Source organism: Neomonachus schauinslandi, chromosome 13, assembly GCF_002201575.2.
Source record: "Neomonachus schauinslandi chromosome 13, ASM220157v2, whole genome shotgun sequence".
Taxonomy (NCBI): domain Eukaryota; kingdom Metazoa; phylum Chordata; class Mammalia; order Carnivora; family Phocidae; genus Neomonachus; species Neomonachus schauinslandi.
Genome location: NC_058415.1, coordinates 42,618,877 through 42,632,441, shown reverse-complemented (window position 1 = coordinate 42,632,441; position 13,565 = coordinate 42,618,877). Strand labels below are relative to the sequence as shown.

The following is a 13,565-nucleotide window of genomic DNA, read 5'->3' as shown; positions in this document are numbered from 1 at the left end:
CTAAATATATGAAATAATTTAAATTAACCAAATAGAAAAGTAATTAATAATGTTCTTACCTTCTCATAAATGAACATAAGTTCATTATGTTTATTAGGATTCCTTAAGAACTAATAAGATTTATTAGGATTTTAAACAGGATATATTACAAATTATTAATAATCTAATTATAAGAAATGTATAGGTACTAGAAAAGATTTGTGTCAAAACACAATTTTCAAATAAACATAGTTAAGTACTTTGTTAAATTCTAATAGCTTTCTCTAATTATTCGTCATTGAATCAAATTCCTTCCCCATAAACTCTTAGTTTACAATGAATTTCTTTAAAATTATTAATACAAATGCAGCGTTTGGAATCATTAAAAGTCTGTGTTAAGAGTCCCTAGAAACTGAGTAAATAGAACCTAAAAAATTGCCGAAAGTAAAATTAATAAAATGGGATATCCAGATTTTTTTCTGTTGCCTTTCACAAAAATTCTGTTAAATCAATGGAACAAATTGAGTTTCTTATTGTTAGTACTGTCATTATTTTAGCATTTTTTCAGTACCGCTTCAGCTACCATTAATCACTGAATTTATACCCAAGGTTTTCCTCAGTTCTCAAATAGAAATCAACTTAGCTTATGCTATTAAACCAAAGATTAAGACTCAATAAAAATTTCCTGAGTCCTATACGTCACTCACAATGTGCCAGGCTCTGTACTAGGCACAGTACTTAACCAAAGCACTCAAAGCACCTCTGCTTCCTAAAACTTCAGTGTAATATATTTATATTAGCAAATAGTTTTGATTTTGCTATAGTAATTGAAATAGGTGGTCTCTCCATTAGGTAGTGATTATAGCAAAGCAGTTTTATAGATGAGCTTTCTGCTTTAATTTTACATGCTTCACAATTTACTATGCCTAATGCTAGAGTGTTTACATATTTCTTATAAAATTACTAAGATCTAAACTATTAAAAATGAAAGTAAACTAGAGATTATTTGACAAATCAATTTGATAAGCATAATTTATAATAATTATTTTTAAATGTCCTTTCTGAATGCTATTATCAAATTGTAACACATGGGTTAAATTAGTCTTAGAGACCATTGTTCTTTGGCTTACTTCAGAAATAGACAAAATTTTATAGAAATGTAAGATAGATAATATATGTCCAAAGAAAAACATTTTTCCTTATTCTAGTGCAAGAACAGATTTAGCAGAAGTCTCCAGGCAAAAGTTAGATATCTCAAAAGAACTGTTTAATGTGTAAAAAGAATAATCAAAAACTTAATAGCCTAAGTCAAAACAGTAGCACTTCATTTGGGAAATACTACTGTACCCAAAATTCTTACAACAAAATCAGAAGTAAAAACTGAAAGATACATTTAATATCACTAATAACTACATTTGCCCAAGAAGATACACACAAAAATATCGCAAGGGCAGTCACTGAATTAGGTCCATTTATTAAATCATTCAATAAAACATTTACTGACTACCTTCCCTATATTTTGCAATTAAACTAGTTAAACTAGAGGCTCTAATTTCTGTATATAAACAAATCTGAATGACTAAAACACTAGAAAATAGAAAATAGAAAGGCTGTATCATGTGACTTGCCTCAATGATACTTGCAAGTCCATTTATGAGTTCATAAGAACAAAAATGATTCTTGGTCTAATCTACTACAGTTTGGTGAAAGCCTCCTTGACAGACACAGGCAAACTAAGAGCATGAGTCCTGTTAATAAAACAGTGGCTCAATCTTCACAGAATGATAGCAAAGTTTTTAAAAAGTTAAAAAAAAAAAAAACTTTTATAAAATACCAAAGGTCCCATGGATATTTAATCTCAGCAGAGTATATAAAGCTGAATGTATGAAGAATGCATATTAGACATTGAAAAATAAAGGACATATAAACTGTATTCAAAGGACATACTGATGTTACTAAACAGTATAGAAAAGTGCTAACAGAACTAAGTTGTCAAATGCATTAAAGTTCATAAAGCAGAGATTCACGGCATTAGTGATCCCAAGGACAGTAAAGGATTTCATAAAGCTCTGATGCATTGATTTCCAAATTATACTTTATAAATTGTTAGTCCACTACACTTATGAAGTTAGGATTCGGAAATGGGTGGGATTTTTAGAATAACAGTTTTCATCTCTTCTATTACTACTGGCCATCCATCTTGAAAACGTACAACTATTCACAAAAGTAAGCTAAGCAAGGTAATGTATTAATATTTTTACAGAATTCATTACTAGTATTAGAATAATGTGCATTACTTACTGCTGATATAATAAAGACTATCATCTCAATATATCAGTGTGTGCCTACATATATGTCCCATGGTGGAGGTTATCTGGTGAAGATTATTTGTCCCTCTCTCCCGTCAGTCCCCCTCAGTTGATCAACTTGGGACCGAAAGATATCTACTGTGCCATGGAGCATGTGTTTAGTGCAGTGTTTTCCACAGTGACTTCCATGGAACAGAAGTCTTTGGGAAACATTAGTGGGTATAATATAATCAAGTAAATCTGGGAAATAAGGTATCTGTACCTTGCTACAGATTCACCATGCACATTGATATCTTAACAGCTCACAAAAAAAATGAGATTTTAATCCACTGCCTATGATAATTGAGCACAGAACATTTTTCTCTGCCATTGTCCCATTAGCTTCCAGCAGAGCAGTGTTCAATATAATACCAATATGGGAAAAGCCATGACAAAAATTCCACATGTATTAATGGGTTATGATCTACAAAAGGAGCACCATGATCAACAAATGCATATTAAAAACGATAAGACACTGTTAGGGGTTGAAATGAATCCCCTCCAAAAAGGTATGTTGGAATCCTAACCTCCACTACCCCAAAATGTGATTGTATTTGGTGATAAGGTCTTTATGGAAGTAATGAAGTTAAAAAGAAGTCATTAAGGTGGGTCTTAATCTAGTTGATCAGTGTCTTTTTATTTTTTTTAAAGATTTTATTTATTTATTTGACAGAGAGAGAGAGTACGTGCAAGTAGGAAGACTGGCAGGCAGAGGGTGAAGGAGAAGCAGGCTCCCCACTGAGCAGAGAGCACCATGTGGGGCTTGATCCCAGGACCAGGACCAGGACCTGAGCCTAAGGCAGATGCTTAACTGACTGAGCCACCCAGGCATCCGACTGGTGTCTTTTTAAAAAGGAGAAATTTAGACATAGAGAGAGAGACATACACACACAGAGAAAAGATGAGGTGAAGTATGAAGACACAGGGAGAATGCCATCTATAAGCCAAGCAACACCTGAAACTACTGGAAACTACAAGAGAGAAACAGAACAGATTCTCCCTCACAGGTTTCAGAAGGAACTAATCCTGTTGAAATCTTGAGTTTGGAACTTTCTAGCCTCCAGAACTTTGAATAATAAATTTCTGTTCTTCTAAGCCAGCCAGTTTGTCATGGCAGCCCTAGGAAACTAATACAGATACATCATTAATTCCTTTCTTATCTCATATTCTCATGCACTTAAGTAATAGTAATAATATTAATATTATACCCTAATTAAGGGAAATAGAAGTTTTCTATCTTTACTAAATAAGACAGGTATACTTACTAAAGAGAGGCCATAAATTAAAAAATATCCCAGACCCAGTCACTCTCTTTGGAATTGCTTTTACTTTATAGGTTTTGTTTACCCACTTCATCTCATAAATGCTCTTGATGATAGTGTTTTTTTCATTCAACTATTTTGCTCCTTTAAAATAAATCCTTTCCTACTAATGATAAGATACAATGAAAAAAATTTGCTTGCATTTTCCCCCTTATCTTGTAAATCTGTGCAAGAAAACGTATTTTTGAAATTCATATTATCATCAACTGATTTGAAAAAGGAATACAGAAAAAGTATAAATGAAAAAGAAATTGTGTGAGGGGCGCCTGGGTGGCTCAGTTGGTTAAGCCGCTGCCTTCAGCTCAGGTCATGGTCCCGGGATCAATCCCCACGTCAGGCTCCTTGCTCCGCGGGAAGCCTGCTTCTCCCTCTCCCACTCCCCCTACTTCTGTTCCCTCTCTCGCTGCGTCTCTTTCTGTCAGATAAATAAATAAAATCTTTAAAAAAAAAAAAGAAAAAAAAATTGTGTGAAGACAGAATTTTACTCTGAAAATAAGTTTGAGGCCTCATCTAAAAGAGCAATTAGGAGAAAGGAATGATAAATTAATATAATGCTTCTGAGACTCTTTCTGAAATTAGAAATTCAAAAGGTGGAAGAGGATAGATCTAAAAATGTCTGAACTGCTCTACTCTTTCCTGCCAAAAACAAGGGACTGTCAAAGACTCAGAGCTTTGGGGACAAATAAGTGGAGATCTGTTACTATTGAATGGGGATATGTGATAGTTAATTTTATGTGTAACTTGACTGATCATTATTCCTGGGTGTATCTGTGAGCATGTTTCTGTAGAAAATGAACACTTGAATCAGACGAGTAAAGCATATTGCCTTTCCCCATGTGATAGGCTTCATTCAATTCACTGCATAAAAGGCTGCATAAGAAAGACATTGGTCTTGTCCGTTTGGACTGAGATTGAGATTGGGACTGGAACTTACACCATCAGCTTCCTGGTTTTCAGGCCTTTGGACTAACTAACCCACTGGCTCTCGTGATCTCCAGTTTCACAGCTGGAGATGCTGGACTTCTAAAATTCTATAATTGCATGACCCAATTCCTTATAGTAAATCAGTCTCTGTCTCTCTTTCTCTCCCTCTCCGGATAGATAGATATATGGACATAGATACAGATATTTTTCAGAATAACAATGTTTCATTAGGGAAGACTAAAGGGTTATATCTACTGGCTCTGTTTCTCTGAAGAAACCAGATTAATACAGGATGTGATTTCAAGAATTATGCAAAAGGAGGAAGATGATAAACTGGCTTCCCAAATATGCTCTTAATATCCTGTGGGTACTCCCATGTTTATGTTAAGATACTAGATTCCAACTGCTCATGCAGTATCTTGTTAACTAGGGTCTTGAACGATAGACAGTTATCTTGTCTCTTGTTGTACAAGTGACTTGTTTGGCTAACTGCATTGCTTAGTAAGTTGTTACTGAGTAAACCAATGAATGAGCAAATAACTCCAGGTGTGGGGTGCCTGGCTCGTTCAGTCAGAAGAGCATGCAACTCTTAATCTCAGGGTATTATCCCAAACATGAGTTCAGGCCCCACGATGGGTGTAGAGATTACTAAAAAAAAAAAAAAAAAAAATGACTGCAGGTGTATACATTTCAAGTAGGCTAAATGTTAGCAAGCTGATGTCATCTGATCATTTTATTTTTGGTAGATGATAGATGATAATCAATCTCTGTCTGTCAATCAACAGACGATAATTTTCCTTCCTTTAAGAACTATCAGTCTAACTCTGCATAAATATAAATTAACTTGATGTTTAGTGAAAAGGCAGAAAAAATATTAATTGTAGCTTAGATTCCTCTAAACCGTATCTTGTTCTACAGCACACAAAATCTAAATCAAAACTTTTTCTCCCTAAGAGTAATCTAGATGACAAAGAACCTGAGCTTTATTGGATTCTAATCATGTGTAAAACATTGGTCTTGTCATAAAATGTCTTAAAACTATTTGAGATTCAATTAAATGGCTAAATCTCAAATAGCACAGGCCTTTGGGTAGTTGTGAATAAAGAATGATAAGTTTAGCCATATTAAATTCAGAAAAAATAAAAGCCCTCAATACAGTCAAATGGAAAAAATAATGTACTTGCCATTTTGACTATGTAACTTTTCTATAAAGGACAGTTGTAAGTGACTTGAGCTAGGTGAGTATCGTTTTTAACTCACTTTTCTTTTTATATGTTTATCATGTATGAAGAACTATGAGAAATTCTCTACTTGCTGTAGTTCTATTTTTTGTCTCTGAAAAACTAAGAAATTTATTCCCAATATTAAGCCAAAGTATTCCCAAACAATTTTAAAGTAGTGAATAAATATTTATGTTCGAGCAGCAAATTTTTTGTTACTTTATGATCCTCAGAAATCTGAAAAACAAGACCAACCAATGATACATTTTTATACATGTAATTAAATTCAGGAAAATAAATGATAAGCAGTGATTTGTGAAGTGAATGTTTACTTTGGTGTATCTTTATCTTTGCAAGGTTATTACTAAAGAAGTGATTTAATGTTCACCTTTAGCTGTAGTGCCTTCTCTAAGTTTCCAATCTTTCTTTCAGCTTTCCTCAGATTCCTCAGCTCTGCTGAGTCTCTGAAAGAGCTCTTTGGGGACAAAGACCTTGAACGTTTCACAGGTGGTTCCTCGAGAATAAAACAAGGACATGGTTGAACTAGTTGGAACACTGGATTATGAAAGACATGCAAAATTAAAGAACAAGTAATTTTGAATACTAATAATGAATTATAAAAAAAATCCTGCATGGAATACCAGAGAAATAACAAGCGGAATTACCACAGTGCTACCGCTAAAGGTTTCTCTGTGACTCGTTAATGAGAATATTCATTTACATTTACATTGTTTCTTTCAGAATAATGATGTCCCATTAGGGAAGACTAAAGGGTTATAGACTCAGAAATGCAAGAAACCTCATTACAAAGGAGGGGATAGAGGCTGGTCTAATTGCTCTATAAGGGTCCAAGGTTACACTTGATAGGACAACCAGAAACAAGAGGGAAAGGATTTTTTTCCCTTTGAAATAGTTTAACACACTGTGAAGTTGAAGGAACAATATGCTTGAGGAATATAAATACAACAGACAGTAGATCTTATACCATAATGACCATATGGTCATTAACTATAATGTGGCTAACTAGAGACAAGAATGTGTGTTTATATTATGTACAGCTTCATATACCAATCTGGAAAAGGAATATGTGAAAGCAACTATTAAGCTGGGCAACATATTGTTCATACTTACTGCATGTCCTTATGAAAAAGAAAGAAAATTTCATTCCAAATACCCCTCTCATTTTCTTGACTTTTGTTAAAAGCAATGAAACATCAAAGCGCTACATTTTTTTAACTTCAGCAATGTAGCAAGCAACCAAATTAGGCCCCATATATAATGTATCTCAATTTTAGGAATTTTTTTTTCATTTAAATAAAGCTCAGTACTCTGAAACTACTCCAAAATGGCAAGAAATATATAATGCAGTTATGTTTAAATAAATACATACATATATAAGCTCCTTCTGAAAATTACTAATAATATTAGAGGGAGTAAATAAGACTATAATAGAAATGGGTCTATTTTTAAATGCTTCTTATACAAAGATAGCTCTACTCATTGGAAAAAAATGGAAAGAACTAAAAACAATTATCTTGAAAAACATAGTTTTCTGCTTGTAAAATCATTATTTTCTACTGCTGAAGTAACAACTGTGAGAAAAATGTCTGAAGTTCCTCATTTTTCTATTTATCTAGAGATAACATATTTACAATGTTACATAATAACATATTGACAAAATGATATTATAAAATGTTTTATTTTAGTCAGTGTTGATAGAATCTTTTGCAGCATAACAGGATTATATACTATGGTATATGTACTGTAATACAAATATTACAAAAAGGAAAAGCTAGACATTAATAAATGAAAAACATGCTATGGAAAATTTGCCTATTTTTCTCTATTGTTATACCTTTAAATCCGAAATTATATAATTGCATAAATTAATGTTAAATTCCACTTTATAGTTTATATCCACATAGGTAATATTTTAAATATCGTATCTGAATGAAATAGAAACATTAAGACATATTTTTCTTTTAACAACTAATATTACTTTAAAATGATTTTTTACTCAGATTAACTTATCTATAGATTAGATATATGAGATACTTAGCCAAACTTTTTAAAATTTTTTAAATTCATTTAAATTCAGTTAATTAACATATAGTGAATTATTAGTTTCAGAGGTAGAGTTCAGTGATTCATCAGTCTTATATAACACCCAGTTTAGCAAAACTTTTTAACATAAGAATGTTAACTTCCTCCAAAACAGCTATACTACTACTAATCTATTTAATTAAATTAGGAATACATTATTTAGTCTTTAAAACAATTTTTTTAAAAGATTTTATTTATTTGTTTGAGAGGGAGAGAGAGCACGAGAGAGTGCAAGAGCAGGGGAAGGGAGAAGCAGGCTCCCCGCTGAGCAGGGAGCCAGACAAGGGGCTTGATCCCAGGACCCTGGGATCATGACCTGAGCTGACTGCAGATGATTAACCGACTGTGCCACCCAGGAGCCCCACACAACAATTTTTTATCAAGCATTTGGCACATAAATGTTTTTTTAAAGCTTCCAGGAAAAAAAAAAAAGCTCCCAGAAATATAAGCAGAGAGGTAAATGCTCTTTGTTTTTAAACTTCATCACTGGCCTTGCCAGCTTCACCCTGACAAATTCACAAAATGACAAAATGTCCCTACCTTATGTTTTCTTTCAGTACTTGTCCAGGAGCTCTTCTCTGAGGAAGCCTTGTTGGTAGATTTGCTCTCTGACAGTTTTTCATTTGCTATTTTTAGTTTCCCCTGTAAATACTCAATTTCAGACTTCTGTGAGACCATTAAAGTTTCTAAGCTTGATAAAGATGGCTGTTGAGATACCTATTTAAAAAAAGTATATGTGCAAATATATATGTATGTTTGTATATTATTTTTATATGTGCAAATACTTATATATGATATTATTACATTATATAAATAGTAAGTATTCAGAGAAGGAAAATTGCATTTCAATAATAAACTGTAAACTAGCATTAGCTAAACTTCCATCATTCTAACACAATGGCATTTTTCAATAAAATAACTACAGGAGAAAAACATTACAGCATGGTTGCATGAAACATACCACTCATCTATAAATTAATTATTTCAAAAATATGATTATACACATATGTATTTCCTCATGAAATACTCAATCTACCATTTGATGACAAAGAGCTATATAATATCACTGAATATAAACTTGGGAAAAGGAAACTAACAGCACTTTAAGTCTAATTATCTTCCAATGTATCATAATTTAATAATAACTCACAAAACTCTGATACTTTTAATGTCAATACAGTCCACTGTATTCTCTTTTGAAATTACATGTCAGATAATCTGCTAATGGTAAGCACCACATTATAGCAACAACAACAAAAAATCACAAAAAAATTAAGCATGTAGGATACCTTCAAGAAATGTTAGTTCGTAAAAACCAGCATTCTGTGAAATTCTACTACCATCTTAACCGAATATATTTGAGGCCATTAAAATCTATGCATATATCGTATTCAAATTAACTACTCCACTTACAAAAAACAAAAACACTAAATCATAGTGAAAACAAAGTTTTTATTTTTTTCCAGCGAAGAGAGTCAAATCTCAAAATTATAATATTGGATATAGAAGCAGTAGCCCTGAAAATAGTTTCATTTAAAATGTGGAAAACCCTATCCGTCCTATGTGATATTCCTAAGGGATATCAGAAGAAATATATATGTTTAATTTTTCTGAACCAATGATGGAAAATATTACCCTTCTCTGGTTTGAACTCTTTTTCCTTTTTTTTTTTTTTTTAGGGAATAGGTAATATTGTCCTAATTCTAACTTCTAGTTATTATGAGACAGGTCATCTTTGATTTATTTATATTATTATTATACTTTATTAGATCACTTGATTTGTTTTCCAACCTTCATCCTATTATATTGCTAAATATTTTCCTCAGTATTGTTTATATTGTACCCTTACCACACTTACCATATATTAAATACTTACTTCATTACCTTTCTTTAAATATCAAATTAAAATACTTCAAGCACTTTTATTCCAAACTCTAAACGATTTTGCCCTATTCTTTCCTCCCACTTTTAATCACCATATGACCATTATTTATTTCATTTTTTCTTCCTATCACGTAAGCAAATTTATGATGTTTATAATTATTTCCTTTGACTGGGCCACTAATCTGAACAGTTTTCAAAAGCCACCTGCTCTTATTCAGGTTCCTTTAAATAAAATTATTAAGAATATATTAATATCCCACCATTTACCAAAGAAATTTAAAATAAGTTGTTCAAGGCCAAATAAAAACTTAGAATAAAACAGAAATAACCTAACTTCAGTTTTATTGGTATATCCAATAAGCAGTCCCATATTCTTTAAATGAGTTTAAATAAGTGAGTTTTCTAAGTCATCACTGGATTATAATGTAGTAGATAAGAATGTAAAAAATAGGAATATTCAATCAAGGAGCTGTAATGATAAATAATTCAAATATTTGTGAAGACATTAAAAATGCTCCAACTGCGGATACTGTCATCATCAGAGTAAGGATTTTACATTTAGGGAGCAGTCCTTTAAAATTCTTCAACAAACAATAACAGAACTTCAAAAATAAAATACTATGAAAGCACTAATTAACTCAAATTCACAAAGGCGCAGGGAAGATAAGTAAATAAAATGGGTTGTGTTTAGTATATTTTAAAATCACAGCTTTGGAATTCATTCAGCACTTTGTAGACATATTACACATGTATATAGATTATTTACGTCCACAAAAAAACATGCTCCCAGTGTTTTTAAAATCTGATCTTCTCCCTCTCTTGCCTTTTATCACTTTTGCAGGAGATATAGGCACAAGAAGTATTTCATACTTCTCTTAATATGACCATGTTTAAAAGCATAGGTAAAATGAAATGTCAAGTGACACTCAGCCTCACCTAAGGGTGTAAGGAGGGTTTTTGTGACAGTAGCTACTCAAGATCCAGCCAACTGTTTTCCTAGGTGAATGAATGTGGCCCACCACCGCGAGAGCGACTGATTTTTTAAAAGAAGTAAGGAATTAGGGCTTCTAAGGGAAATCTCCTAATTTAAAAATGTTGACCAGACTCCGTTTATGACTTCTGTATTTTGAGAACATGGTTGTGGGAGTATAAACTGTTAGAAATTTTCTAGGGAAATTTTGAAATATGTATCAAAGCACATAAAAATGTATCAAGCCTTTGGCTTAGCATTCTAGTCATGCTGAGGGTTGATACAGAAGGATATCCATGATAAACTGTTAAATTAGAAAAGCAGGTTACCAAAGAATATACTGTATAGAAACAGATTTTGCCAAACATGCATAGGAAAAACAACAACAACAAGAAGCCCTAAAATGTTTTAGTGTCATTTCTCAGTGGAAAAATCATATGTGAATCATTTTCTTTGTATTTATTTGAATTTCCTTAAATTTTACAATGAACACGTCACTAAATGTTTTTCAAAATGTAATTTTTTTCTTCAAATAAAAGGAATAAAAGTTGAGTATAAAATGTTCAGATTATATAGGAGAAAGGTAAGTGAAAGTCTTTCCATAATCTCATCCCTTATAGTTTGCTAGTGATAACTTTGGGCTATATTTACCCAGACTTTAAAAAGGAAAGGAAAACCACTAAAATTCTGCCCTTCAATCTTCCTTTCAAAATCAACAGACTTAAATTTTTGGAACAGTTTTATATTTACAGAAAATCTAAGCAGATGCTGTAGAGTCCTATACCTTCCACCCCCACCCATTCAGGTTACCCTATTATCAACATCTAAAATTAATATGATACATTTGTTGTAAGTAATGAACCAATATTCATACATTATTTTTAATTGAAGTCCATAATGTATTCAAATCTCCAAAGTTTTTATGTAATGTCCTTTTTCTGTTCCAGGATCCAATCCACAATACCACATTACATTTACTTATCATGCCAGCAACTCTTGGCTGTGACAGTTTCTCAGACTTTACTTACTTTTGATAACATTGATAGCTTTGATGATAGCTTTGATGAGTAAATGATAATCAGGTGCACTGTAGATGCCTCTCTATTGGAATTTGTCTGAGTTTTTCTCATGATTAGACTGGGGTTATGAGTTTGGGGGAGGAAGATCACAGAAGCAAAGTGACATTTTCATTATATCAAGCATACATACTATCAACATGGTTTAACTCTTGACATTGACCTAGATCATCTGGATAAAGTAATGTTTGTCAGGTCACTCCACTGTCCCCCATCCATACTATACTCAATGTGCTTTGTAAACTATGTATAACATATACGAGAAAAATGTATATCTTTACTTGTCATTAACCTTTCACGTGCTGCTTTGAAGGTTTAGCATAATCAAGACAACCAGTACCCCTGTCTGGGGAAGTTCATTTTATCTATTGCCCTTAAAACCCAAGAATCTTTGAAAAGTTTAATTTTCTTACTAAGAATTATTATTATTACAGTCTTAAAAGACAATGAATGGTATGGTGCTAGACCATAGTTAATCTTGATGAGAAGTGATCAATGGAGTATGTGCCAAATGCCTCCAATTGAAACTATCTCTTTAAATTGACCATTATTAATATATATAACTTCTTTTTCACATCGATCCACAGAGATAATTTTGATCAAAAAGTCCTGTAGAAGATGTAGAGTAGAAGGGGGGGTAGGGAAAATCATTCATTAAGTGCTGTACAAATTACTATTAAGAATTATATAAATGGGGCGCCCAGGTGGCTCAGTCGTTAAGTGTCTGCCTTCAGTTCAGGTCATGATCCCAGGGTCCTGGGATTGAGCCCCGCATCAGGCTTGCTGCTCTGTGGGAAGCCTGCTTCTCCCTCTCCCATTCCCCCTGCTTGTGTTCCCTCTCTCGCTGTGTCTCTCTCTGTCAAATGAATAAATAAAATCTTAAAAAAAAAAAAAGAATTATATAAATGAAATAATCTAGTCATGTTGTATTAACTTCAAGCAACATTGTATAGCATTATACATTAGAGGCTGAGTGAATAATACCTAATAAATAGAAAAGTGTTTCAAAGTTATAACAAAGAATTGCAAGTTAAATTGTTTTCCTTATTGGCAAGTTTTAATTAAACATATCCCTTTGTTTCCCACTATATTAAAATAATAGTAATATCATTTAGTGAAAAAATATTGAGGTCCTAGCTGAAGATAAGCATTTCACATATATTATCTTACTTATTTAAGAAATGTATAAATTCCACACCTGTCAATACATAATGTAGCCGCCTGCAAAACAAAAACATCTAAAAGGGCATAATACCACAGGAAAAAAAAAATTTCTCCTAAAATAAGGTCACTGAAAATTAAATATATATTAAACATCCATGTATGCTTAAAATCTGTAATATGTGTGTGTAGATAAAACATCTAACCTATATACATATGTATCAGAGAAAATAACATCTTGAATAACTGTTTTCTGAAAATGAACTCAAATCCTCTTGGACGAAGACATAGTATGAAAATATATAATATATGTTAAAGTGTGTGTGTATACATACATATATATATATATATATATATGTATGTATGTATATATATATATATATATGTATGTATACACAAAATTTTCTTCTCATGAAATACCTGAATCTCTACAAAAACTTGCCATTTTATTTAAAATTGATTTTAGAAATGGGAAAATACATCTGCTGCCAATTTATAAAACACTGTTAGCTGAATCATCCACCACCTGAAAATGGGTAAATTTAATAATAGTCACGTTATTTTTTTAAAGGGGAAAA

At 32.2% G+C, this 13,565-nt stretch overlaps 1 protein-coding gene across 2 annotated transcripts in view; it reads right to left on the bottom strand.

Annotated features, from left to right (window-relative positions):
• Nucleotides 1–13,565, bottom strand: part of CNTLN (centlein) — a 306,857-nt gene that overhangs the window by 121,298 nt on the left and 171,994 nt on the right. For both annotated transcript variants that reach the window (XM_044920332.1, XM_044920333.1), the window contains exons 9-10: nucleotides 8,437–8,613; nucleotides 6,182–6,307 (exon numbers count right to left, since the gene is read on the bottom strand). In XM_044920332.1, coding sequence (XP_044776267.1) covers nucleotides 6,182–6,307; nucleotides 8,437–8,613 — 303 coding nt within the window. The remainder of the gene's footprint in view (nucleotides 1–6,181; nucleotides 6,308–8,436; nucleotides 8,614–13,565) is intronic.